Here is a 25,595-nt window from a genome sequence, read left to right as displayed (position 1 = left end):
TCTCCACACCAGGCCCTGCTATGCTCTGGATTCAATTAAACAGCGTGAGCGCAAATCCAGTGTGAGCTTTAGGCTTCTCCCTGGCCTTAGTCCGGTCACACGCACACATGCTGGGAATTACAGTGAGCCATGCACATGGAATTTTCCCACGGTGACAACAAATATGGAGCCCAGCCCCCCTCATTCTCTCTTTCCATACATTTCTCTCTCTCTCCCGCTCTCTCTCTCTCCTTCCCTCCACCATGGTGCAGTATTATAAACCTGTCAAATAACCCATAATAAGATTTATTGGTGAATGTATGCAATGAAACCCACCATTACTATTCTGTGTAATCAAAGGCAGGCTGCTGTGCAAGTATATGACAGCGGGTCAATAAGGAAAATAGAACATTAGGTTTAGCTATGGGTGGGCAATACAGCCAAAACTTTATACGATATATTTCAAATTTTGTATGTGATAGTACATTACATTAGCTACCAAAAGTAATAAACTAATAATATCTGACGATCAACGCAAAACATTCACCATTTACCTTTACAGAAAGTAATGGCACCCAATTGGGAGTATGTGAGATGACGGGGGAAGGAGGCGGGGCTTCCAGGCAATGCCAGTTAATATCAGAGAATTCAAAACACTAGTGATGCGCCGAAAGGTAAATTCTGGGCTGAAACCGAACATGAAAATTCAGGATGCACTTGGCTGAAAATTAAAAAAAAACAAAAAAAACCAAACTATTTAAAGTTTTTTGTATAATTGTATTAATACTAGACTTTTCATTTCATTTCATGAATTTAATGAATCTCAATTGAAAAACTACAAACCAATAAAATGATCACACTTGATGATGATCAATTGATGACTGTAAAAATGATACACTTTTACAAAAACAATATTAAATATAGTATTCTTCATTCAGTTCTGTAACAATCAAAATTGAACAGATTTTTTTTTTTATCCAATTATCCAAATAATGAAGAAATTATTCATTATCCAAATAATGATAGTTCTAGAAAACTATCATGTTATGCAAAACAGCAGTCAAGCCAATAAAATGATCACACTTGATGATGATCAATTGATGACTGTAAAAATGATACACTTTTACAAAAACAATATTAAATATAGTATTCTTCATTCAGTTCTGTAACAATCAAAATTGAACAGATTTTTTTTTTTATCCAATTATCCAAATAATGAAGAAATTATTCATTATCCAAATAATGATAGTTCTAGAAAACTATCATGTTATGCAAAACAGCAGTCAAGTAATGATCTAGGCCTCTATTCTCTTGTAAACGTATTTCTACTTTAATGAAAGATTATTGTGCAAAACAGCAACAATGGAACTAAAACCAACCTGAAACTGTAAACAACAGATGTAGCCTCAAGTCAAGACGAAAGATTTGCAGGACTACATGAATTTTAATGTAATTGCTATAAACACAGCAAATTGGACTGCTTTCTATTTAAGCAAAAGTAGCAGGTTTCTCTTCAAGAACAAAATTTGCTCAGCTTTCTGGCGGGAGAGACGGTTCCTCTTCTCATCAAGAACATGAGACGCTGCACTAAATAGTCTCTCACTCTCTGTGCTGGTGCTTGGGGCAGATAAATACCTGCGTGCAATCCGCCCAAGCAATGGAAAGCGTAGCTGCGCTTGTTGTGGTGCTGCTGTGGATCGGGGCGCTTTCCTATAGAATCTCGTTTAACATGTCAGAAAGCGTGGGAGTTTGTGCCTCATCACTCGAGATCGAGAGTGAAATCTGAGCGCAGAGCACTGAGGGGCAGGGCGTGGCGGAATATATTTCCGGTTAATTTTTTCTCTTTAAAATTTTTGCCGGCTGAAATTTTGGTGCATATATACAAAACACATGCGCAAATCATGCCAAATGAATATGTCTATTGGCTCATCTACCGTTTTATTTGGGGAGAAAAGCACTGCACTTTTGGCACGTTTTTGAGTGATAACTCCTAACAGTGCACTCCAGTTTTAACTGCGGTGCTCCTACGTGAAATGCGTAAAGGTATTCCGGTAATCTAATATAATCATAATAAGCATCATTGGCTATCATGACAGTATGGTGTATAAACAATAACACTATACTATAATGTTCAGTAATATTAGCCTAACTGGAAGTAACTGGTGTATTTTACATTCAATAACGCCCAAGAACTGGGAAACACCCAGACAACTGAGAACGGCCACTTCTGCATAGGAGTCACGTTTATACTGCTTACTGCTTTGTTGGACAGTAAAATTAATACGATATGATTTAAGTAGAAGCTAAGCACTCTCGATCATTGTGACCATTGTGTATCATGATCACTCCATGATCCTGGATCAGCCTGTAGCCATAGAGAGCCACCGTGTGTCAGCGCTGAGCCTGATCTATGTACAGGCCTGAAAGTTTCCGTCTGGCACGTGGGTGTGTAATTTAGAGTAACACCACGATGAAGAAGCCTCCACTCTGGTTCAGGGAATAGCAGATGTGTAACTGAGGAGGTCACGTCACTTATGAATATGTTGCTTTCTCCTTCCTCATGAATGACATACCTTCGGAAACACATCCGAATGGAACCAAACTTCTCTTTTATGGCTATGATGTGGACTCTGACCAACCATGACTCATGACCTGATTCAGCTGCATTGTTCATAGAATCAGCTCAAAGCTTGATCTGTGTGTGTTTGGCAGCAGGACAAAATGCTACCAGAGAACAGCATTTCTGGGACAGCGCTAGTGCAGTAACCCCAATGTGGTCTCGTCATCGTCCACCCAATCGACCACATAACAGATTTCAGATTTGTGTTAGAGAATGCCACAGTCCTCGGTTGCTGCTTTTGCTCAGTGTGTTGTGAGGTCACATGGGCAGTGACAGAAAAGTCAACATTAAACAGAGAGACCTTCAACCAGCTGCAATCATGTGGCCCGTGTGCCGAGAACTCCACACCCTGCCCTGAGACTCTCCACACACACACATACACACACACACACACACAATTCTTCCTCAATGCATTATTGTCATGTCCTGATATTCATTTCTATAATATAATAAATTGTAATATCAGTATTATAATTGTGGACATTTTAAAAAGAAACTTTTTTCTTCAAAAGCATTATACTATGCTGTATTATCTCTTACTTTAATTATTTCAGACTTTAGTGTAAAATAACTGAACATTACTTTGGTTTAAAGTTGAGGGTTGGCCTGGGGGCGTGGCTTATGGAGACAAAGTACACATTACCTGATGCTAGTGAGAGAACACCAAAAATCAGGCCTGATCAATGTAGAGATTTAATGGTCCAGTAGTGATGGGAAGTTTACCTGTACAGTCCCTCCAGGATTTTGCGATCACAGAAACGAACGCAAAATCAAGCAAACATTCGGAAGAGCTTGCAATTTTGCAAAATTACCGCAGATTTTCCACAGATTTCGGGCCAAGACGTCTTCACAACTCGCAAATCAGCCAAAGCCCTTTTTGATTCACGTTCGTCGAACATGAGTACAACTAAAAAGGTCTCATTTACCAACAAACATCACTGTGAAAGACTGTGCAAATTGCAATTTTTCCGATTCAAGTAGTTTTCCGCAAAAAAAAACTCTGCAAGTTGCATCGCAATTTTTTTTAAAAACCGCAGCAACGTCAAGCATTTTTGGCCGCAACAATTACAAAAAAACTCAGCGAAATCCTGTACTGATTTTTAAATATTTATGAGAAACTGGAAAAAAAACAGAGCTGAGTTTTAAATCTTTTTTTGATTGCAGTAGTTAAATCTACAAAGGCAGCTGTGGTGATTTGTCTTAATACACATCTTGCAAATAACTTCTTGCAAAACTGCTGTACATGCTGACATGATTTCCAAACTCCTCGAGGCTGTTTTTATTCATTTTTTGTTGCTTTCATAGGTTTATTTTGTTTTCTTGAATGCAGTGCGAAATCCAGTACAAAACAACAAACGTTATGGTTTAATTTCTTAATATTCAATTAATATGCAGGTCAGACTTTTTCATTCGCATTGCCTGAGACTCGTACATTACGTTTACACTGGCTGGGATGTTGGTGCCTGAAGCTACATTTTGGTGCTATCTGTATTGGACCATCAGATTATTATATATAAAGAAAAGCCTTGTATACCATCAAATAAAAGCCAACAAAATAAGCTTAGTGCATGCAAAGCTGCTTTTGTACACTCAGTTTACAATGAACATTTATTTATTAAGTGGCACTGGTCATAACGCTTGAACGGGCTTTTAACTTCTTTTCAATGCTGAAGTGCCTTGCATTTTAACACATGCAAAGCAAAAATAAAGACCTGAGAGACAGCCACCACCTGTGCTAAAGAACAGCCAAAGACTTTCTGCCAGCTGTGCTTTGTCGAAGACACAAACATAATATGCTTTTTAAAGTCGTGATCAGCTCTGGGGAATTATTGGCTCATTTTGCCTGCATATTGCAGGTGTGAAAATGTCCAAAATACACACGTCTATATAGCATCTACTGGCAAAGAAATATTAAGGGGAGTCTTTCTGTTGGTGATGCCCCCTCACCAGTCATTATGTCAGGTCAGCTAGAGGACAGTGATGGAGAAGGTGTTTAAACACAGGGCCGTGGATAAAATAGTTGAGTTGCTCTTTAATTATAATCACTAAACCTGCTCAGAAGTCTGACTAGGTAGAGTTTAAGAAGATAGCTTAAGGACAGCTGTCTTTCAAAGTACATTAAAGACTGAGAACATTTAAAAACATAACTGGCACAACTGGGACTCAATACCACAGGCGTGAGCAACATCGATAACATATTTAAGATACATAATTCATATGGAGACCACACTGTTGAGTTTTGAGCTAAAGTTAAACAAAGTGCCAACAAAACAAAAGATTAGCATAAACTAGTGATAATGGTACCATCATACTTGGTTCATATTTACAATGTTTTTTTTTAACCATTTCTTAACTTTTACAACCTGCCAAAACATATTTATATGGACAACACAACTATTAAATGTTCCTCATCTCTGAGACACTGAGTAATTTCCACTGTTTGACATATTAGCTGGTTTCTCCAGCCTATCCTGAAAAACACTCTTCTTTTAGTATGTTCCACTTCGTAAAATGGAAAGGAAGTGTGTTGTTGCTTGTGGTGAAGTTGGTGAGGTGGTGTTAGTCAGAGGATTAATAATTTCCAGACATACGTGCACGCACACACACACACACACACACAAACTGTGGTTCCAAGCACGCTTCACATTCAGCAAATTTTAGAGTCCCTGGATTGCAGGCTATTTTCACCTCCATTTTTGACAAGCAGGAAGGCATAATTCAGGCCAGAACACTTATTACTTATTTTAGCTGGTATACTGCTCGTCATGTCTGTGATCATTTCACACTGCCAATAGAAATTCCCCATTAAAATAATTTGAGCACTGGCTTAATGTATCTGAGAAAACAAGCAAATTGAATAAGTTAAAGCCAGCTAGAAACCAAAATCAATGAGATAATCATATGTGTTCTGTAGTAAATAGTCTCTCACAGAAAAGCTAGCAAAACTAGCTGTATAAACAATTATTTAAAAAAGCTCTAGATCTAAAGAAGCTTCCACAAAAGACAAACACATCTAAAAAAAAAAAAAAAACAAAGCACAATAGAGCTGGGTGACACAGGTGGCTCGTATTTTCAGGCATTGTGTTTGTCAGCCAGCTAACATGAGCTAACCTGACAAAATTTCTGAGAGGATTTTTAAGTCATACTAACTAGAGTCCATAATTTTCACTGCTAAAGCTAACCAGTTAGCATTTAGAGTAACTGACAGGATTTCATATTGGATTTTATGTCATATTTATAAACTGTAATACTCTTAATTGCGAATGCTAGCCAGCTAGTTAAGGTGAGCTAACCTGACAGGATTTCTGAGAGGAATTTTAACTTGTATACATGTGTATAACTTCCACTGCTAAAGCTAGAATTTCGAGACTATTTTTGAATTATATTCAGTAAAGTGTATAATTTACACTGTTGCGGCTATACTATAGATAGTTATGTAACATTAACTAACCTGACAGGATTTCATTTATTTTTTCCCCTGCTAACGTTAGCTAGCCTGACGAAGTCATATTCCTATACATTTTATGTATACATTTTAACTGTGGACATTAGCCAGCTAGCTAATAAGAGGTAAATAGACAGGATTATAGTCATACAATATTACAGCTTATAGACATATACTTCTTGAAAACACCACTCTATAATAAAACTAGTCCGATTTGTAAACATGTCAGTGAACAATTTTCCTACTTATCACATAATTGTTAAGGTATTTATCTAAAATATTTATCACGTTATCTTATCAACTAGCTCTACCCAGAAGTGTCCATTTACCAGGATCAGAGACATCGCTTTATAAAAGGACACCGGCAGTGTCAAATAAGAATCTAATAATAAAATCATGAACAATAAAATAATAAATAATAAACTAATAATAAGTTTCTAATAAGAAATTTCCTATAACACACTTATGCTTAAATCATTCCCCACCACAAATCTCACAGGCTATAAATCACAGATTTCTCCAATGGTCATGATCTGGAGATGGAATGTGAACAAGAGGCAATGTGGGGAATGAAAACAGAGATAAACTGAGAAGAAATAGATAAACAATAAAACACAGCATGAGGAAACAACGTGGGGCAAGATAAACTGCTTAACATAGCAAACCAGAGGTCATTCAGGGAAAGAAAAGAGGTAAATACAGATCGGATACAGTGGAGTCTGATCCTCAACATGGATCTGTAATCCGTTTATTTTAGCACACAGTGGAGTTTAAAAATGAATCATTAATAGTTTACTGCATATTACCTGGTAATATGGAAAGGAAAACACTTGCAAACTGAAGGAAAAAAAAAATTCCGTTAAAATCCAAACAGAGCATGAAAAGTTTCACCAGACGGCATTAAGATTAAGCTTCGCTATACTTCATAGTTTCTTTCTCTCTCAGCAAGGTCCAAGTTCAGCATGACCCTTCTTGGCATTCAATGATGTCTATGGTCCATCATTTTCATTCCCATAATTATTGGTTACAAACAGATGGGTTCGAAACAAAGTTGCAGAGCATGACCAGCACATCATTTTAAAGCGCTTTAGAGTGAAAAACAAAAAATTATCATACTAAAAAGTATGCATTTTTATCACTTAAAAAGATAAAAAGGCAAGTTTTAAGGAATTTAGCACATTTAGTAACATAATACAATGATTCAGTGGCACTGGATATCTTTTGAAGACTATGTTGTTACACCTCGGAAGCCTTAAAGTGAAATTTTAAAGCGAATAATAAATATGCGTAAAATAAAATTACTATTAAAAAATTAGGCACGTTCCCAGTGACGACTAACATCGTTAACCCATGTTACCATTTAACCCAGTTACCATTGGAATAGTACCTCAGCAGTTAAAAAGAACTAAAAGTACATTTATTTATTGAAAATAAATTTTGATTGATTGAAAATCATAGCAGGACATTAGGATTCTTACACGTGTACACACCTGAACCTTTAAACATTCTGGATGATGTGATGCCCTACATAAATACCACATGTATTGTACCTAGTGTAGAGGAGATTGCTTGATGGGGCGGGGAACCATGCACTATTGTGCCAACAAAAAATCATCCTATGGTCTTATGTAGCCTGAGATATGTGAATCACATTGCAACCAGCATGCTGAGATGTTTCAAAAGACTGCTTAAAACCACCTCTCAAACAGGGGAATAGACTGAATCTGTGACAACTTTTAAAACAGGGTCACCGCCTCGTCTGTGTATAGCTCGGGTATGCACAGGTGCATCTTTTTGGCATTTAGACAATATGTTTACTAGAGGGTGCAAGGCTGACTGATCTGAGTGGGCAGAGCAGTGCCAGTGAGAGTGGACATTAAAAACAAAAGTATTCGTGAATATATAGCAGTGAAGTGAGCATGCAGAGAAACTGTTATACATGAGAGCACTTCACTTCTGCGAGCACTGAGCACAGAACATGTGCACGTCCTTTATCCAGAGTCTACGCTTTACTATTAACATAACTTTTTAATTAAAGTAAAACAGCCATGACCTAAAGTAAAAAAAAAAAGCTGTTATTTTCTCATTCTGAAAAAATGTAAGAAATTGCAGATGGCTGATTATTAACTAATTAATTTACCAGTTTCTTACCATTATGTCTTAGTTAAGCTCTACAGTTATTTAAAGATGACGCAAAATCACTTCAGTACCGATGAAAATCCTGTTACATGACACTAAATGTATGTGTAACTGCAGTATAGCATTCCCTATCAAAATGTTTATGATATGGGTTCACACTGAGAATCAGTCCCCCTGTCTAAACGGTCTGCTTGAAATAATTTCTGATTAGCATTTTTGAGCAACATTTCAGAGAAACTGGAGGAGCGAGCTCACAAGGGTGATTAAAGGTTTCTGTGTACTTGCATGCTCAAGTGTGCACTTGAACCGACTCTCAGCAAACTCAGAGTTTTTAAGGACAAACTGTGAGGAGCGGCCGGTTTTCCTCAGCTCGTTGCATGAGAACATGTTGAACTCTGGGAGGGGAAGGAACCTCCATAATGGCTATTCCAGCTGGCTGGAGAAAAGCCTGTCGTCATGGTGAGATCAGTGGGGTCAGCAGGGGTCAACCATGGCTGAGGACGAGAAACAGAGTGCCACTGCAATACATTTGTCCAGAACTAAAAGAAAGAAACCTCTTTTACTGTTTTTCTTTATACCATGTTGGATGCTCCAGGTGAATGCAACACAACTTCCTTCACTGCTGATAAATGTTTGGTCTTTTGAGGCTCATTTTACAGCCATAATTCAGGGCGCATATGTGGAACAAATTTCACAGAAATGCCATGCTGTATCTATTTTTATTAGAATATGAAAGGCAAAAACAGAAACAGGGTGCATGATTCATTATTCTGAAGATCTACACAAGGACTACTAAGCTACAATAAATTTTTAGTGCTTGGTTTGGTTCTGCTGAAATACTTTTCCTGGTTCTGCAACCAGACCAGGGTCCGCCAGTGAATGACCCCTGATCTACACCATAGCCTTTTGTAGTCATGCGTAGTGTCAAGTTCGTAAACTCTCTGCCATGTTGAGAGATTCTTCCTATTAGTTTCCTTTGAATAAGCATGATCTGATAAGCCAGTTATCCATCACTGTCTTTATAGTAGCTGCATACTGTCCAATCATCTCTCTAAAGACAGAATTTCAGCATGAACTTAACTTGATATGCGTCAGAGAAATACTATAATATCAGGATCATATCACAATCACTCTTTCATGTAGAACCAGATCATGTTGATCAAGAAAATCCACATATTGTTCTTTACAGAACACTTAGAAATGCTAGTAGTGCGTCCCAAATCGCATACTTATACACTATTCTACACCGTTTTGTAGTATAAATAGTGTGATGAGTGTGTTCACACTGAAAAACCCCAAAAGACAAAGTGCACTTTAAGTTCCCGGATGATACATTCGTTCAACCGAAAGAAAAAAAAAAACGATGTGTGGAATGATGGACACTTCATGCACTCAATGGTCGCAGCTTTCCTTAAGTAGCGGATGGGGAGGGGCTACGTATATCAGGCTCAGATGCTGAACTTAAATGTTTACATTGCCAGCAGCCATAGCCACAACCAACTATGTTGATTTTAAATTGTGCAAGCAAAATTCACCTGCGGAGACGACTACACCGGTGTCTGACGGTGGCTGAGGTCTTTTTGGGCATAAAAGGAATCATTAACATAAAGAGTAAAATGTACCAATTCATTTTTGCTATCTGTTTGCTATTTTGCAAATGCTACCGCCATCGCATTATGTGCATTTGACGTGATTTGTCCTCGACCGGTAACCAACATATACTTATACGACCCTTCTAAAATTCATACACTAGATGGCAGAGTGTATAGTGCATAGTGTAAGTGTACAGTATGTCATTTGGGACACAACTTAGGAGTCTCGTATAAGGAATTCGTGTATGAGGTAAAAGGGGTGTTTGAGCTGGGATTTCAAACACCCTCACTTGAATCCTCTCAGTGTCACTGCTCTTAATCCTACTGGAAATAGAAGTGGAAACATGAGAAAGAACAGCCTTCATTTCTGTGGCTTCTTGGCTGCCTGTAAAAGTATGGGTTTATATGTATATAACTGAGTAAAACTACTGATTTAGGACTTGTCGAACTACTGGTAGACTTGCTAGCTCCAGAATGGTTTTACCAGTTGGAACAGAACTGTTCAAAATCACTGATGCTTATAATGTTCCTGATATTTTTTTAGCACATAAAAACCATTTGACAGCCTTCTACATGAATGGTTTGGGTCCACTTGTCCTCCTAGAGGGAAGGTTCATTGCAAATCCATATGAAGTACGTCTGACTGATCACCATTATCCTATGATGAAAGATTTACATCCTGGGTGTGGTCTCTTCTACAATGACTCTGCCCTCATCCACATGGATCACTGAATGATTTGATGAGAATGGAAATGGTGAAAATCATACGCTATGAACTTCACACTCACCAACCCTAATGAAAATCTATGGGACATTCTGTGTTGGCGTGTTAGGCAGCACTCTCCAACGCCATCACCAAAACACCACATGGGGGAAAATCTTTTGGAAGAATGGCGTTCATCTCTTCAGTACAGTTCTCTCCAGAGACCTGTAAATCAGTGCTAAGACACACTGAAGATGTTCTGGTACCTCTTGGTTTTTCCTTTAATTTATCACCCATCTGTATCATGACTGTCCTCAAAGAAAAAAACGTTTATCATATTCCCCATGTCTGTGTGTTTCAACCATATTCTCTGGTTTCCTTCTTCCTCTCAAAAACGTGCCAGTACATGGATTTTGGCTATGAAAAATTGTCCCTAGGTGAGAATGAGTGCGTGCATGGTCCCCTTGCATCCCATCCAGTATGTATTCCCAAGGCAAAGCCCACCAGCATAAAGCAGTTAATGAAATTGATGAATGAATGAATGAATGAATGAAGTAGCAGCCAATAGACTACAACTCCTCCTTCAAACCATATACTCCCATACTGGTCATGTCATAAACAGACATGCTTTTTTTGCCACACTTTTTATAATACTGTTTAGTACAGTAGTATGTGCTTGAAAAGTCAGCAAACTGCATTCAGTATAGACTGCCAGTAAACAGGCTCATAAAGTGTTCAAGGGCACATAATGTCCGGGCACCATGACCATGACCCGCCCTAACTTAGGGTTGTCCAATCTCATGGGCTCTTGCTTGGCTGGAATGAACCTGAGCAGATACAACTGAAGACACCGAATCTAACTATAATGTATTTTTCTTTGAGGACAAACACTAATCACGCCTAAATAACACTTGATAAATATGAATATGGGTCACTGCGGAAAATCACTGGGTTTGAATTTGTCCACGACTAGACACAGGCTTTGTTTGGATACACGCAATGAAACTACAAGGACATACCAAGCACTAATGTTTTATTTTATTTTTTTCATATTCAAGGACTTGTGAAAGAGGTCATCTTCCAAACAATGGATTGTTTCTCAGCCAGGGTGGAATTCAAGAACAGGTCCAAAAAAATGGATATTATTTTATCTTCTGTGCTACTGTTTAAGTGCTGTTTGGTCATGCTTATTTGAGCCCACAATGTGGAATGCACAGGGCAGCATCTTCTACACTCTGCAACATAACAAGTCGCAGCTTTGGATCAACGCTAGACCTGCAAAAATATGAAGTGTTCTGGGACAACTGCTTCCTGTCACATGACCGCAGTGTTGAAGCGGACTGGCCCTAAAGCAAGAGACGGTAACGAACTCAAGCCACCTGTTGTTGACCACACGCTGCTGTTAACAAGAGCCACAACGTGGAACACACCACCTGCCATTGCGTTTGTCGTCATCAATACCCAAATAAGAAGATAAAACACTTCCCTGATCTTACTCGAGTGTGTGCTTTTGTTCGTTACAAAATGCTATGCTGGCCCAAAGAATAAGTGAGAGCAGTAATGTGGGAACAGTTCCATCATGAACTATTTGATCAAATATGCTAAGATATCTTGCAGGGAGATTACAGGCTATCTCTATTGCACTCTCTCTCACTCCTTGTCTCTACCACCTCCTCTTTTTCTTTGCTGAGTTCGTATTAAGCAGCTCTTTTGGAAATGATTATGGGAGAGGCTCTGGCATCCAAGGCTGTCGATGAAAAGCAAAGAGAACTGCATGATTGTAGGGGTGGAACCCATTTCTTGGCCGACCACAGCTAACACAGTAGCAATCTAAATGCCACGAGACACCAGCCAACATCAAAAGAAGTAGCGCCAATAAAGATCGAATGAGTACCTCCACCTGGTGAACCACAAAACACAGACATTATTTGATTTGCATAAAAGGCAAGAATGCTTGATACAACGAGGCAGCAGTGGCCTATATTCAAAGAGAACCATTTTCCCCCCAATTTAACATGCTCAAGTGTCGACTAGTGCCACCAGGGTGTTCCCATAAAAGCGATGGGCAACAAATCAGCTTTAGAGTCTCGACTGCGTCCAAAGCCTGACACTCGCCAATACACCACTGCCCACCTGCTTCCAGTGACAGGGGTTTGAATAGCCAAGGATGTCGTCTCTTGTTTCACCCTGCCTGATGACTGTCCTTCATGTCAGCCTAGAGGTCTCTTTGAACCCCCACCCCCACCCCAAATACACAGCTCAGACCCTCAGGAGAGCTATGGTAAGACAACACCACCTTGGAGTCCAGTCTTTTGTGTGGGATCCCTCCGGCCTGTACGTGTCAAGCATGCCAGATCAAAGCATCAAAGTCCCCATCTAGTTCTCAGCCATTACATACAGTCGAGCTCATTAGATTAAAGCAAAAAAAAAAAACGAGATCCGTTCACTTTGAGAAGGATGATGCACATAAATGCACAGTATGACCCCAGAGGCATGCAGCTAATGGACTTAGGGTGACCCTGTACACACATTCTCAAGCACACAACCAATGCTTTCTTCTTATCTTCCCCCTGAGGAGCATTAGTAAGTCCTTAGGCAGTTGCTTTTCTCATCAGATATGCTGGTGCCAAGCATTAGGTCTTCCCCAACATCTCACAACCACAAACAGGACACTCAGCTTCCACATATCCACTGAAAAACTATCGATCCCAGAGTTTCTACTGATCAGCATTTTGACTTGTAAAGTGGTACAGTGGGAAATTCATTGTACCCTTCCACTACGGTGACAACTGATTTAGCTCATGAATTGACAGCAGGTTTGTTAAAGCAAGAAAATCACCAAATCCTGCTGATACCATTCAATCTTTTTCTTTCCCTGAATCTAGTCGACTAATTTTGTACAGAAGAGTCAATCAATGGGAGAATTCAAACAGGCGACTACTTCATTGCCTTTGACTGAAGAGCCAACCTGATCCGTGTCCCCTGCTTGACCGTGCATGTGCATCATGTTGACCCACATGTACATTATATCAACATGTTTGCAACTGCCTGATGTGGCAGGTGACAACATTCCCATATTCACGTTTGATGTCTGCGGTACTGGATTAGCATTTTATCCTACTTGCTATGAAAATAAATCATTTACCAGCAATGTTCTTTTAAAAAAGCAAAATAGATTAATAACCTTTCTGAAGAATACTACTGAAGTGACGGTTTTTGGACTTTGCACATTGATACATGACAACCTATGAAAAATCACAAAGACTCCACCACCTTCGCTTGAGGTCATGCTACAAACTTTGGAAAGAGATCTGTCTGATGTACATCTGAACTGGAGCGTCATGGTCACATCATGCTGAAAGTCCCACCGAGACACCATGACAATCTAGGCTCCAGCAGACGATTGTAAATAAGACTGATTGAATATTCAGAGCAACAGAACTGTCCTCGTCTCGTCTCTGTCCGGTTCTGCTCAAGACTCAGCGGGTATTTCCTGAGGAGGAAAACTACTTGCTGTCGCCTTTTCCGTTCAGCTCGGTGTGGATGTCAGCACCAGAGTATGACGGAAAGGAGGGGTCTATGAAGCAGAAATGATCTCCGTTTCCTCCCCATCTCAAAATCAAGCAGGATGCAAAGTGTAATTCAGACTCTGGTTACATCGGACAGCTCTGTCAGTAAAGTGCTTAACGCTGCACGAGATCCTGATGACATGACTTGCTTCACCTCGTGTAACCTCTGTTGAGTGCTATGGCCTCTTTTCTGAGGCACACATGGGTAAACACCGCACCTCGAGCTTGTATTTGCTTTCAGCCAAGACACACTGGTGCAGACGGCAAGCAAACAACACAGCCTTGTATCCGTTCTGTGGCAGACTGTGGTGTGATGGTAATGGCCAGAAAATCATCTCATTACCACTGTGGTACAAAGCGCAGAGTTAAGATACACCACTGGCCTGAGAAATGAGAAATGAAGTCAACTCCACTGCCAGAAGGGAAAAGCTTATGCGTCGAAACGTTATCACTCAGCTAACAATGCGAAACGTGAAGGAGACCAGTGTAATGTAAGCAGTGATGATACAGATACTGTCCAAAGTGTGTCTGAACAGTTTTCTGTGATGTAGGCTAAAGTACTGCATTCATCAGATGCCAACAAAGTGACTCCATTTGCCAACATTAAAAGAAACCAAGCGCCTTTAAATATCCCACAGACAAAAACTTCTCACAGAAGAGCAAATGTGATGTCTTTCTGTTTTAAATATCAATTAATTTCTTTTTTAATAGTTTACAACATTTTTTTGGTTGTTGGTCGTTATGGTAACGATACAGGTGTGTGTACACAGTCATACCAGGCTAGAGAAAGTTAGCTAGCTAGAATTTGGGATGGATTTTTTTTTTTGTTAGTCCAATCACAATTGAACCTTTTTAAAAACATTTTTAAGATGGAGAACAGTAGCGAGAACGGAAAAGTCCTTAAACAAGAAAAAAGTGATGGGTCATGTCTTTTGGTTTTCTGCCATATCTATAACACGCTGTGAAAGAAATAACAAAAATGGTTTTCATTTGTTTTTGACAACATGAACCAAACACATTTTTGTGCACAGCTCATCTTTGCTTATACAATGCAGCTATACATGAAATTTAAATATCTAATACATCACAATTAGTTCTGACATATTGGAATTGTGAAGATCACATGGCAACATTTTTCTTAAATTCCACAGTAGATGGTGAAAATTAAATTTTCAGTTTTCCATTTTCACTCTAGAAAGCAGATTCCAAAAGATACATTTTTAGCAGTCAAAAACGCTGTCTTAAGCACTATTCGGGCGGGACTAGTTTTCCAGTGGGGTGTTAGAGAGATACGTATTTCACGGACATATTTTGCGTTTTTAATCCCGTCCGAATCTGTCAAGTCTGCGTTTTTCTCACACAACCTCTGTAAAAATTCCAGAGCAAATTACCTACTGTTTTTCGGCTAACTCTGTGATCGTCTGAGAAACCTAATCCTGTCCGAATGCGAACGTCTGTGATAATGCGAATGCGAATGTCTGTGATCGTAGAAGCTCTTACGTGTGCTATGGATGTTGATGTTTTTGCTACCCGGCGAAGAAATAAAAAATAAAATCAACAAGAAGAGCCAAACCACGTAAATTGTTGAATGGTCACTGTAATATCAGTGTCAGGTGATCACTCACCTTCATTTCTGCATTCAATTATATCATGTTTTAATTATATAAGTCATCTTTATTATAGTGGGTTTGTTATAAGCAGCCAGTTCAATAAAATCGTGTGAAGTTTATTTTAGCAAGTTTTTAAAGAATAACTAAGAAATTTTACTTTTTACATTTAAAAGTACTTATGTACGCAATGCAAGCAGAGCATGTGATCTTCTGCAACGCCCAGATGTACAAAACAGACCCTCCCACCCCTGTAATAAACACAGAGACGTCGGTCCGGTCCCAATCGGTATACTAAATCACAGACGTCGGGTGATAAGAACTATAACTCAAGCTACGTTTAGAAAACTAGTCCCGTCCGTATTACGCTTTAGTGCAGATGGAAAGACAAACATAAGTAAAGATGCATTTTCAAATTGACCTGTGTTAGTGTGTACTTTGTCTGAGACTGTTCACAAATGAAAATAAAATGGACCTGAGCCGTCTGTCTGAAATGTTTGCGAGGTTACCTAAGCAGAGTAGTCTGATACGGTCATGATTAACGCAGATGAACTGACCAACAATTTGGAAACAAGATATATATTCTGTGTCTTGGAATTAGGATTGATATAGATCTGAAACTCTCTCCTCAATCCGATCCACAGACATGTTTTCAGCCAGAAACACATGCTAGGATGAGTGACTCGACACAGACCCTGAATGTAAATACAGGACACAAATAATGTCTGGTGCTTCACATAACTGGGCAACATCTCACTATTGTCTCTTCAGGTTTAAGAACGGGTATCACCCGAGACACAGAGCTCTGAAATCAACAGCACAGATTTTACAAGTCGGACTGGAACGATTTAAGATTTGTAAGACTTCTAAAGGTAAACGAAATCTTGTGTAGGTCTAGTTGCCGTGGACGTGACTTCCAGTGTAGTCTACATATGTGGGGCAGTATTCCCGGATCCTGGTGTCGCACTGCACACTGTAGGATCTCACACACCCAGTTCAGCTTGTCAGCTTATTAAGAGGTCCTTCATGAGGACGAAACGTGGGTGTTGCAGAAGGAAAGGGGGAAAAAAAACACACAGAACGTGCACTTCACGGGGACTAAACATGCAATTCAGAAGGGAAAACATCTGACCTAAGACAGAATAATAAGAGGCGAGTTGAGCTCAAACAGCACGGACAACATGCAAATGTTCAAACTAAGCATGATGGGAACGTTTGCATACGCGTCGATGATACTGGAGCATTAATATGTATCAAAGTGTGCATTTAGATTATCACTAAGGGGGAAAATAAACCTTTTTAAAGCTTGTGTGTACGTGTGCGTTAATGCTGTATGTGTGTGTTAATACTATAGTGTGTGTGTGTGTGTGTGTGTGTGTGTATGCTGTAGTGTCTGCAGGCAGACGCCGGGCAAGTTTAACCACACCCAATATGAGGTGGAGAATAAAACGAGCACCTGATAGATGTGATAGACGTAATAAATGTGATAGGCATAATAAATGTGACAGATGTAACAAATGTGATAGATGTGATAGATGTAACATGTGCTAGATGTAAAACATGTAGTAGATGTGATAGATGTAACATGTGCTAGATGTAACAGATGGAATAGAAATGATAGATGTAACATGTGCTAGATGTAACAGATGTGCTAGATGTAACAGATGTGCTAGATGTAAAAGTAGTAGATAGATGTAACAGATGTAATAGACGTAATAGATGTGATAGATGTAATAGATGTGATAGATATAACATGTGCTAGATGTAACAGATGTGCTAGATGTAACAGAAGTAACAGATGTGATAGATGTGATAAGTGTAACAGATGTGATAGATGTAACAGATGTGATAGATGTGATAAGTGTAACAGATGTGATAGACATGATAAGTGTAACAGACGTGATAGATGTAACAGATGTGATAGATGTAATAGGTGTAACAGATGTGATATTTGTCACCAGCGACAGTGTGCCTCAGACTAGCCATGTATCTGATAAAACACCTGATAACAATCAAATGTGTCAAGAAAATTTTTATAACCAAATTACGGTCAGGTGCTTGCCCTTTTTTTTCTTTCAAACTGGACCCACCCCCCACACACACACCCAGTAAAGGCTGGCTTTTGCACACTCACTGTACAGCCCAATGCGCTCCTAGTATCTATCCATCACATGCTGAACACATTACTATATAATGGCATAGACAGGTTTATATATGAATATATGGACTGTCCGTATACACAGCCATCTGTCTGTCCTTCCTGTGTATGTTAGTCACGTGTGCGTTAATTCTAGTCATCGCAGGATAATTTTCTCATTACCGGTGCAGACAATAACAGCTTACAAGACAAGAAGAGGAGCAGCAGCAGGGCGTGAGTCCTGATTCCCAACCGCCTCTGGGTAGCTCAACATACAAAAAAAAAAACGACCCCATCCTTTTCTCCCCATTTTTCAACACAGTTAACAACCCGTGTTTAATTATAAACTAAATGAACAGACTTACCCAAAATGCGACACTAAGAATCCTCTTGGTTCCTATTGAGAACCGACCGACACTTCTTCCAGATGAAATCAAGTAAATATCCAAACGTTTCAGCACTTAAACCGTCATTACACTCAATCAGACACGCTCTTTCTTTATTGTTATTGTTTTTTAATTCATTTAATTACTGTTATTATTACTGTTATTATTATTATTATTATTTCAGTCTTGCGTTACGGACACATCTCTAAGCTTTCTCCCATTCTCTCTCTCTCCGTTTAGGGAACTGTGGCGTGCTCCTAGCGTCCAATTTCCTGCCCCGCCCACATTTCAGATTCAACGAATCAACAGATCCAGCGGCGTTCTAAGTCCCACCCATGTTACCAACAAACAGACCAATCAACTGTTCTGAAGGCGCGGCGTTCGGTTCGGAGCACGAGCGCATCCGTTGTCCGCGTCGCCAAACGGTTACTATCCGGCTGCGAGCAAATCTGCGTTTAAACGTAACCTAGGTTACCAAGTGTAAACAAAAAGAGCACTATTTAAGCGTACTACCTAGTGCTTTAGTGTGCGATTTGGGACGCAACGTTATAGCATGAAAAACGCCTGTTTGTGTATTGTTCAGTGTTATACATATTAACATATGTTGTTAAATGTTATACACTATGTTGTTTTATATATTGTATTGTATAATGTTAGGTCATTGGGATGTGGATTAGTGGAGCTGAGTTACACAAATCATAGATGTGCAAAGTTACATCAGGGAAATCTACCTCAGGAGATGCACGTACTTCCGGTTTTGGTGTAAAGAGACCGTCACACAAACCGCAGGATGCATGCATCACACTCACTTTTATTTTAAATCATAAATGCATTTAATGATGGATGTCATAAACATATTTAGTATTAGTAATTCATCCATGTATTACAGGTACACTGTGTTTGCTTCTCATTAAACATTTAGGGCATCTCTGTAGGCTGGATGTCCTGCCATAGTAGGACACAATGGTAGGAGAAAGCTTGGTGTTGTTCTCCACCTAGTGGCAATTTGTGATTCTGTTATCTATAAAACATTGCTCTGAGGGCCCATATGTGCCACCCAGTAATTAATTAATACACTGATGAATCGATTAACAAAAACAGTGTTTGAAGTGAAAATTATCTACTAAAAAAAATTCTGTACTAAATGTGTGTACAAAGGGCATGGTGTAGCAAATAATCCAAATAGCATAAATTCAGCACAAACTACATTTACTGCCATGGCTGTGTTTGAATGATAATGATAATAATAATAATAATAATAATAATAATAATATAAACACTAACAATAACAATATTACAGAGATAACAACCCTGCTGGAAAAAAACCCCAATAGAACCCATCACAGAAATTCGAATGGTTTCCACTACAAATACAATTACAAACCATCAGCTAACCATTAAAACCATTACCATTATTGGTCCCTAATGGGATCCACTAGGCATAACATGCCACCAATAGAAGGCAACAAATTACCAGTGGAGACCCACAAGGACCATCCATCCATCCATCTTCTCTACCGCTTATCTTTCAGGGTCGCAGGGAACCTGGAACCTATCCTACGGAGCATGGGGCACAAGGCGGGGTACACCCTGGACAGGGTGCCAATCCATTGCAGGGTACAATCACATAGATGTTCACACACCCATACATACACTACGGACACTTTGGACATGCCAATCAGCCTTCCGTGCATGTCTTTGGACTTGGGGAGGAAACTGGAGTACCTGGAGGAAACCCCAGCAACACGCGGAGAACATGCAAACTCCGCACACACAGGGCAATCGAACCCCCAATCCTGGTGGTGTGAGGTGAACGTGCTAATGACTAAACCACTGTGTGCCTCCCACAGGGACCATTACAGTTTAAATTAAAACCAATACAATTCCCATTATAACCATTACAAATTCTGTGAGAGTTTCTACTGTTTTTTTCCAGCAGGGTAGAACATCAACATCAAGAACAGTAAAAACCAACAATAGGTACAACAATTATAACAGGATTGGGTGGTAGAAGTGTGTGTGTGTGTGTGTGTGTGTGTGTGTGTCTGGAGTGGCGGATGTCACCCACTGTCTCTCAGTCTGTAACATGTCACGTATTTCATGTATCCTACTCAACAGTTGTGGTTGCAATACCCCATAAATCACGAAAATCGCAAAGCTACTTCTACTGCGAAGTCTCTAGAGGGCGCTGTTAACCTTAACCCGTTTTCCTGAGGTCATAACCGCATGCTACCATACATACAAATTGTGAGTCACGTTACTGAATCAGTGAATCTACAGTGTAGTGTTCAATCCAAACAAATCCAATACAGAAACAAACAGATAATGGATTATATTATCATTCGAGCATATTAAGTGAAATTTACCTCCCTGCCTCTGACCTCAAACCTAATTTACGATAGCTTTGTTACTCCTGCATAAATAACCATTGTAATCTTGTTGGTATTTTTTGACCAAATCTCTTTAATGTTAACGTTTTAATATAATTTCGCGTATGTACAAAATATTATAGTAGACATAATAATAATAGTAAACAAACATCATATACAAGTCCACTGTATTATTGTATTATGTGTATCTTTTAGACTAGTACATAATCCAGTTTAAGGGCAAACAACATACACATGACTCGTTCGTGTTTGAGAATCAGTTTGCTTGGTCACTTCAAAAGATTCGATCAAAAAGAACCGATTCGTTAATTTAATCATTTAATGTAAAACAAACAAAAAAATATACAACTGTCTAATGACTGCGGTGGCGCAAGGTAACAATTAGTGCGGAAGTAATTAGTTTATTACCATACATGTAGCCCACAGACTATTTTATTGTTTATAATTAGCTTTAGTGACTATGTCTTACAACTTAACTAAGATGACTGGTAACGTCACATGCTCTAATAGAGCTCCTGGTTGGTCGTAGCCTTGTAAACGGTAGCATCCGGTTTCCGAAGTTAGCTGTCTAGCTAGTCATAATCCAAAATTGTCTGTAGAAATAAACTCCAACTGGATATAACACCGCATTAGAGAATATTTAGCTGCACAAAAAAAAATAATTAAAAAAAAAAATCATTAAATAGTCTTGGCGTATCTGAATGGGGCTTTGAGTTTAGTCGCTTATTAGATAACTAGCTAGCTGTTAAACAGGTTTAAGAGGATGTTGCCCAGATGTAGAGGTACATCACAATACACTAATAATTATTGCAACATGCTGCTTTCCAAAACTTAGAAATACAGTGTGCAAAGGTTTGATGAATCAGAACAATGAGTAAAAAGTAAAAACAAGTAGAAATAACTTTGGTCAAGGACAAATAGGCAAGTAGATTTAAATTGAGAGCTTTTTTTTTTTTTTTTTACTTTAAGAGTGTGTTAAAATATATTGCAAGGCATTCTGCTATCTCAGTATGTGGAAATGTATTTGTCCTGTGGATTACTTTGATAGATCTTTGAAATGTCACTTTCACCACTTCTCCTCTGTCTGTGCTGTGCGAGATGTCTCTGGTGGAGTTATTGAAGATGCTCGGTCTCGGGGCAGTGGCTGTCGCATTAGGCCTGGAAGGGTTGGACTGGTTGCTGACTCGGTGTCTCTGGCCCAGAAGAGTTTCCCGTCAACCCCTGAAGGAGGTTCTCTTCTTTCCTTCACCGCCAGCGTGTGTGGAGCACTTGTACAATCCAGGCAGCCGTCATCCATGGTGACTTTTTAATTATATTGTGTTACAATTTAAAGAGCCTATCTGTGGTTCTGTATGTGTTTTCCTTTGCTTTTGAAAGTTTTTTGTTTTTTTTGTTTTTTTTAACTTTCTTTGGCCCACAGTCTGTGTCCCCTCCCTCATGGCCTGAACACACCCTTCTCCAGACTCCTGGAGCACCTTCTCTCAGTGTGTGTGTCGCTGGACCTTTGTCTGTTCAACTTCTCCAATGCTGAGCTGAGCCGGGCCGTGCTGCTGTTACACAGCCAGGGTGTGCGGGTGCGAGTGCTCGTAGATCGAGACTACATGGCTACCACTGGCTCTCAGATTGGCGTCCTACGCAAGGCAGGTATGGACAATGCAGGCACCTTGCAGATCCCTTTAGTTCATCAATGTTATATAGTTACAACTTGCACCTCTGGAGCTGTGAGACTAATGATGCTAACGTTACTGGAAGCTTGATCATCATGCAAACTGTGTACCTAGATCATCATCATCACACACTTGTCTCAGCGGTAATTTAATTCAGGAATACCATTTGAACATAAACAGATGAATAAAATAGCAGAAAAATTAAATACAGTGCCCTACATTAATATTGGCACCCTTGGTAAATATGAGCAAAGAAGGCTGTGAAAAATTGTCTTTATTGTTTAACCTTTTAATCTTTTGTTCAAAAAAATTCACAAAAATAATTTGCTCTCATGGATATCAAACAATTGCAAACACAACACAGGTTTATCCAAAAAAAAAAAAAATCTTTGTTAAATATAGGTGTGCAACAATTGTTGGCACCCCATGAATTCATATGAGAAAAATCTATTTGATATTTTACTTTTTTGTGTGTGTGTAATTCACAGTGCATAACAGATCGCTGCATAAATAAATCATTAGGATTAAGTAAAACAATCAACTGAGCAATATAATAAAATCAGATTAAGAAGGAAAATAGATAAAGAGCAATAGCGATGCTTTATCTGTGGCACAGGAGACTTAACAGGTGACTTCAAAATAATGACGGTTGGGGCACACCTAACATGGGAGCTGGTTCCACCTGTGCGGACACACAAACAAAACATGCAATCTAACAAGTAGACGAGTGTAGCGAGTTAAAAGGGTTTGGCTTTCTTAACAGAGAACATATAATCAGCATACTGCACACAAAAATGATGTGCTTATATATTGCACTTATATACAAGTATCAAGGCCAATATTTTTTAAGTGAGTCATATTTTGCTTCAACAGTGAATGCGTTTTACTGTCTTCCAGTACAAATGTATCGGACAGCCAGGAGTGCGTCAGAAAACCCGGAGGCGTACACGGCTCTAATTACACCACCACACAACTTCGACATGTTCTGTCTTGTACTGTGTGTTTATTATGACTGTGAGCAATGTGATCATTTCTGCAAGAGTGAGAGAAAGGTGACGTCCTCTTTACTGCAAATACAATTATTCACTTGGAAGCTAATTTGTAGATTTAGCTGTTTCAGAGGTGCCAATTTAGTGAAGAAGGCATGGCCACTCGCTCATTTCTTTCAGTTATAACTGCACAACACTGAATTACATCATGTATAACATGTTGTATGAAATCATTTCATATTCCATTGTTAAATATCCTTCAAACGTCGGAGTGTTGATCACATGAACTTGGAAAGTGACATGGCACAGTGACCGTCATAAAAGGCGGAGACTATTTCTGCAAAACAGTTAGCATTTTCTTCTTACCCTAAATGTAGTTGAGCCAAGACTAGTATCTAGAGTTTGAAACTGCAAAGGAAATACAAGTAGCTAACAAGTAAAGGAAAACTGCCAGTTTAGCTTCTCTGTAGCTTTAGTACCAGAATCTCCACTCTTCTGGGAAGGCTTTCCACTAGATTTTGGAGCGTGGCTATGGGGATTTTTGCTCATACAGCTTTAGTGAGGTCAGGCACAGATGTTGATTGAGGGGGTCTGGGGTTCAGTCGGTGTTCCAAAGGTGTTTGGTTGAGGTGGGGTTGGGGTTGAGGTCAGGACTCTGTGTAGGGCAATTGAGTTCTGCTGCTCCAAACTTGGCAAACCATGTCTTCATAAAGCTTGCTTTGTGCACAGGGGCATTGTCATGCTGGAACAAGTTTAGGCTTCTTAGGTCCAGTGAAGGGAAATTGTAACGCTACAGCACACAAAGACATTAATACTATTGTGTGCTTCCAACTTTTTGGTAACAGTTTGGAGAATAACCACATATAAGTGTGATGGTCAGGTGTCCACAAACTTATGGCCATGCAGTTTAGATCAAGGTATCTGTGACATACATTGAACAAACAACCGAGCAGCTCTGTTTTGTTCTACACTATTTATTGTAATTGTAACTCTTACCATCTTCAGGTATCTGTGTGAGGCACGAGCAGGGTTTCGTCATGCTCATGCATCATAAATTTGCGTTGTTGGATGGCAAGAAGCTGATCACCGGTTCCCTCAACTGGACCCTGACAGCGGTGCAGAGGAACAAGGAGAATGTGATAGTGACCGAAGAGCCAGAGCTCGTCCGACCCTATGAGGACGAGTTCAACAAGCTGTGGGAGGCCAACGACCCGACCAAACACCCAGCACAAACACACAGCGGGAATAACACGAAGGGACTGCTGGCTCCCGCAAGAAACGAGTAGCTGGACACAGAGTTAGCTGGTTTTGACATGTTTAATTACTTTTGTTTTATATAGTATGATTTGAGTGAGAAGTTTTTTCACTCTGGCTTTGTTACAGAATTTCAAGGAAATTATTACAATTTTGTTTTACTTATATAATTATAAGTATAAATTAATCTGTTTTATTTCAATATGATGTTTTCTTGAGTATAGATCTGATTGGGTTTTTATTAGATCATTTAAATATTTCAGGGACATGGAGATGATTGCATTACTGTTGTTTATTTATTTATTTTTTATTCTTTAACTACTTATCCGCTTTTATCCACTTCAGGGATATTGAACGGTGGACATGCTAAATACATATTGATTGCCATGCTCAGTATCTGTTATTGTGCTTAAAATCTGATTTGATGCTGAGAGGGAAGAGAAATCGTGTGTCCTACTTGAGGAGAACTAAACTGCAATGACTCAAGCAAAATAAATCTGCTTTTATTGGCATAAATCTGGCTTTGTGTAAAAATACTCTCCTCCAGTTCTTTAGTGTCTTTTCATCTGAAATAAGCTTGAGTGTGTGTGTGTCGCAGCCAGGACTTTCCTTGCTCAACCCAGCTATTCAGTCATGAAACTGGGACCTCAAATTAGATAAAGTGGTTCAATAAAATAAAATGTCCAGCCAATAACCTCTGTAAGCCACAATAAGAGTGAAATATTTGTGGGATGCATGCCAAACTGGGTAGCATTTCATTTTAAAGAGTCCGTTTGTGTTTCCTTAACCTGTAATAATCATCTGATTTCAAAGATATATTTTTGAAAATGGATCTGGCTAGCTTCTTCATTTCCGGTTTCTGCTGATATTTTTCTACTTAAATATCCATATTTGTTATTGAGACAGGTTGCTTTATTATTTTTGGCAGTGGTACGATGATGAGTGGCATAAATACTTAAGTAATGTAACTGGTAAAACAAATGCATTTGTATTATTTTATATATATATATATATATATATATATATATATATATATATATATATATATATATATATAATGTCTGCGAACTTATGAATGAACTGTTCATCAGTGTGACGTCGCGCTCGCGCACTGACTC

At 39.1% G+C, this 25,595-nt stretch overlaps 2 protein-coding genes across 11 annotated transcripts in view; one reads left to right on the top strand and one right to left on the bottom strand.

Annotated features, from left to right (window-relative positions):
- The window catches only part of raph1b (Ras association (RalGDS/AF-6) and pleckstrin homology domains 1b), a 74,144-nt gene extending 55,698 nt beyond the window's left edge, over window positions 1-18,446 (bottom strand). For all 4 annotated transcript variants that reach the window (XM_053615118.1, XM_053615120.1, XM_053615121.1 and 1 more), the window contains exon 1: window positions 18,157-18,446. The gene's annotated coding sequence lies outside the window, so the exon portion shown is untranslated. The remainder of the gene's footprint in view (window positions 1-18,156) is intronic.
- Window positions 18,447-18,550: 104 nt separating this feature from the next.
- Window positions 18,551-25,303, top strand: pld6 (phospholipase D family, member 6). Of its 7 annotated transcripts, none has more exons than XM_053616386.1 (8): window positions 18,551-18,638; window positions 18,835-19,143; window positions 19,710-19,986; window positions 20,117-20,157; window positions 20,296-20,424; window positions 21,666-21,865; window positions 21,988-22,211; window positions 24,229-25,303. In XM_053616386.1, the coding sequence occupies exons 5-8, from the start codon at window positions 20,404-20,406 to the stop codon at window positions 24,507-24,509; spliced, it is 726 nt and encodes a 241-aa protein (XP_053472361.1). In that variant the 5' UTR covers window positions 18,551-18,638; window positions 18,835-19,143; window positions 19,710-19,986; window positions 20,117-20,157; window positions 20,296-20,403; the 3' UTR covers window positions 24,510-25,303. The 7 variants fall into 7 exon arrangements, with proteins under 7 accessions (XP_053472361.1, XP_053472367.1, XP_053472360.1 ...); XM_053616392.1 differs by lacking the exon at window positions 18,551-18,638 and adding an exon at window positions 23,132-23,286 and having other exon boundaries at window positions 18,675-19,143; window positions 24,229-24,368; XM_053616387.1 differs by lacking the exon at window positions 18,551-18,638 and adding an exon at window positions 18,709-18,743.
- Window positions 25,304-25,595: the final 292 nt, after the last annotated feature.

The sequence above is a fragment of the Ictalurus furcatus genome, chromosome 26, assembly GCF_023375685.1.
Source record: "Ictalurus furcatus strain D&B chromosome 26, Billie_1.0, whole genome shotgun sequence".
In the NCBI taxonomy this organism is placed as follows: Eukaryota; Metazoa; Chordata; class Actinopteri; order Siluriformes; family Ictaluridae; genus Ictalurus; species Ictalurus furcatus.
This window is presented reverse-complemented; position numbering and strand designations above follow the sequence as displayed.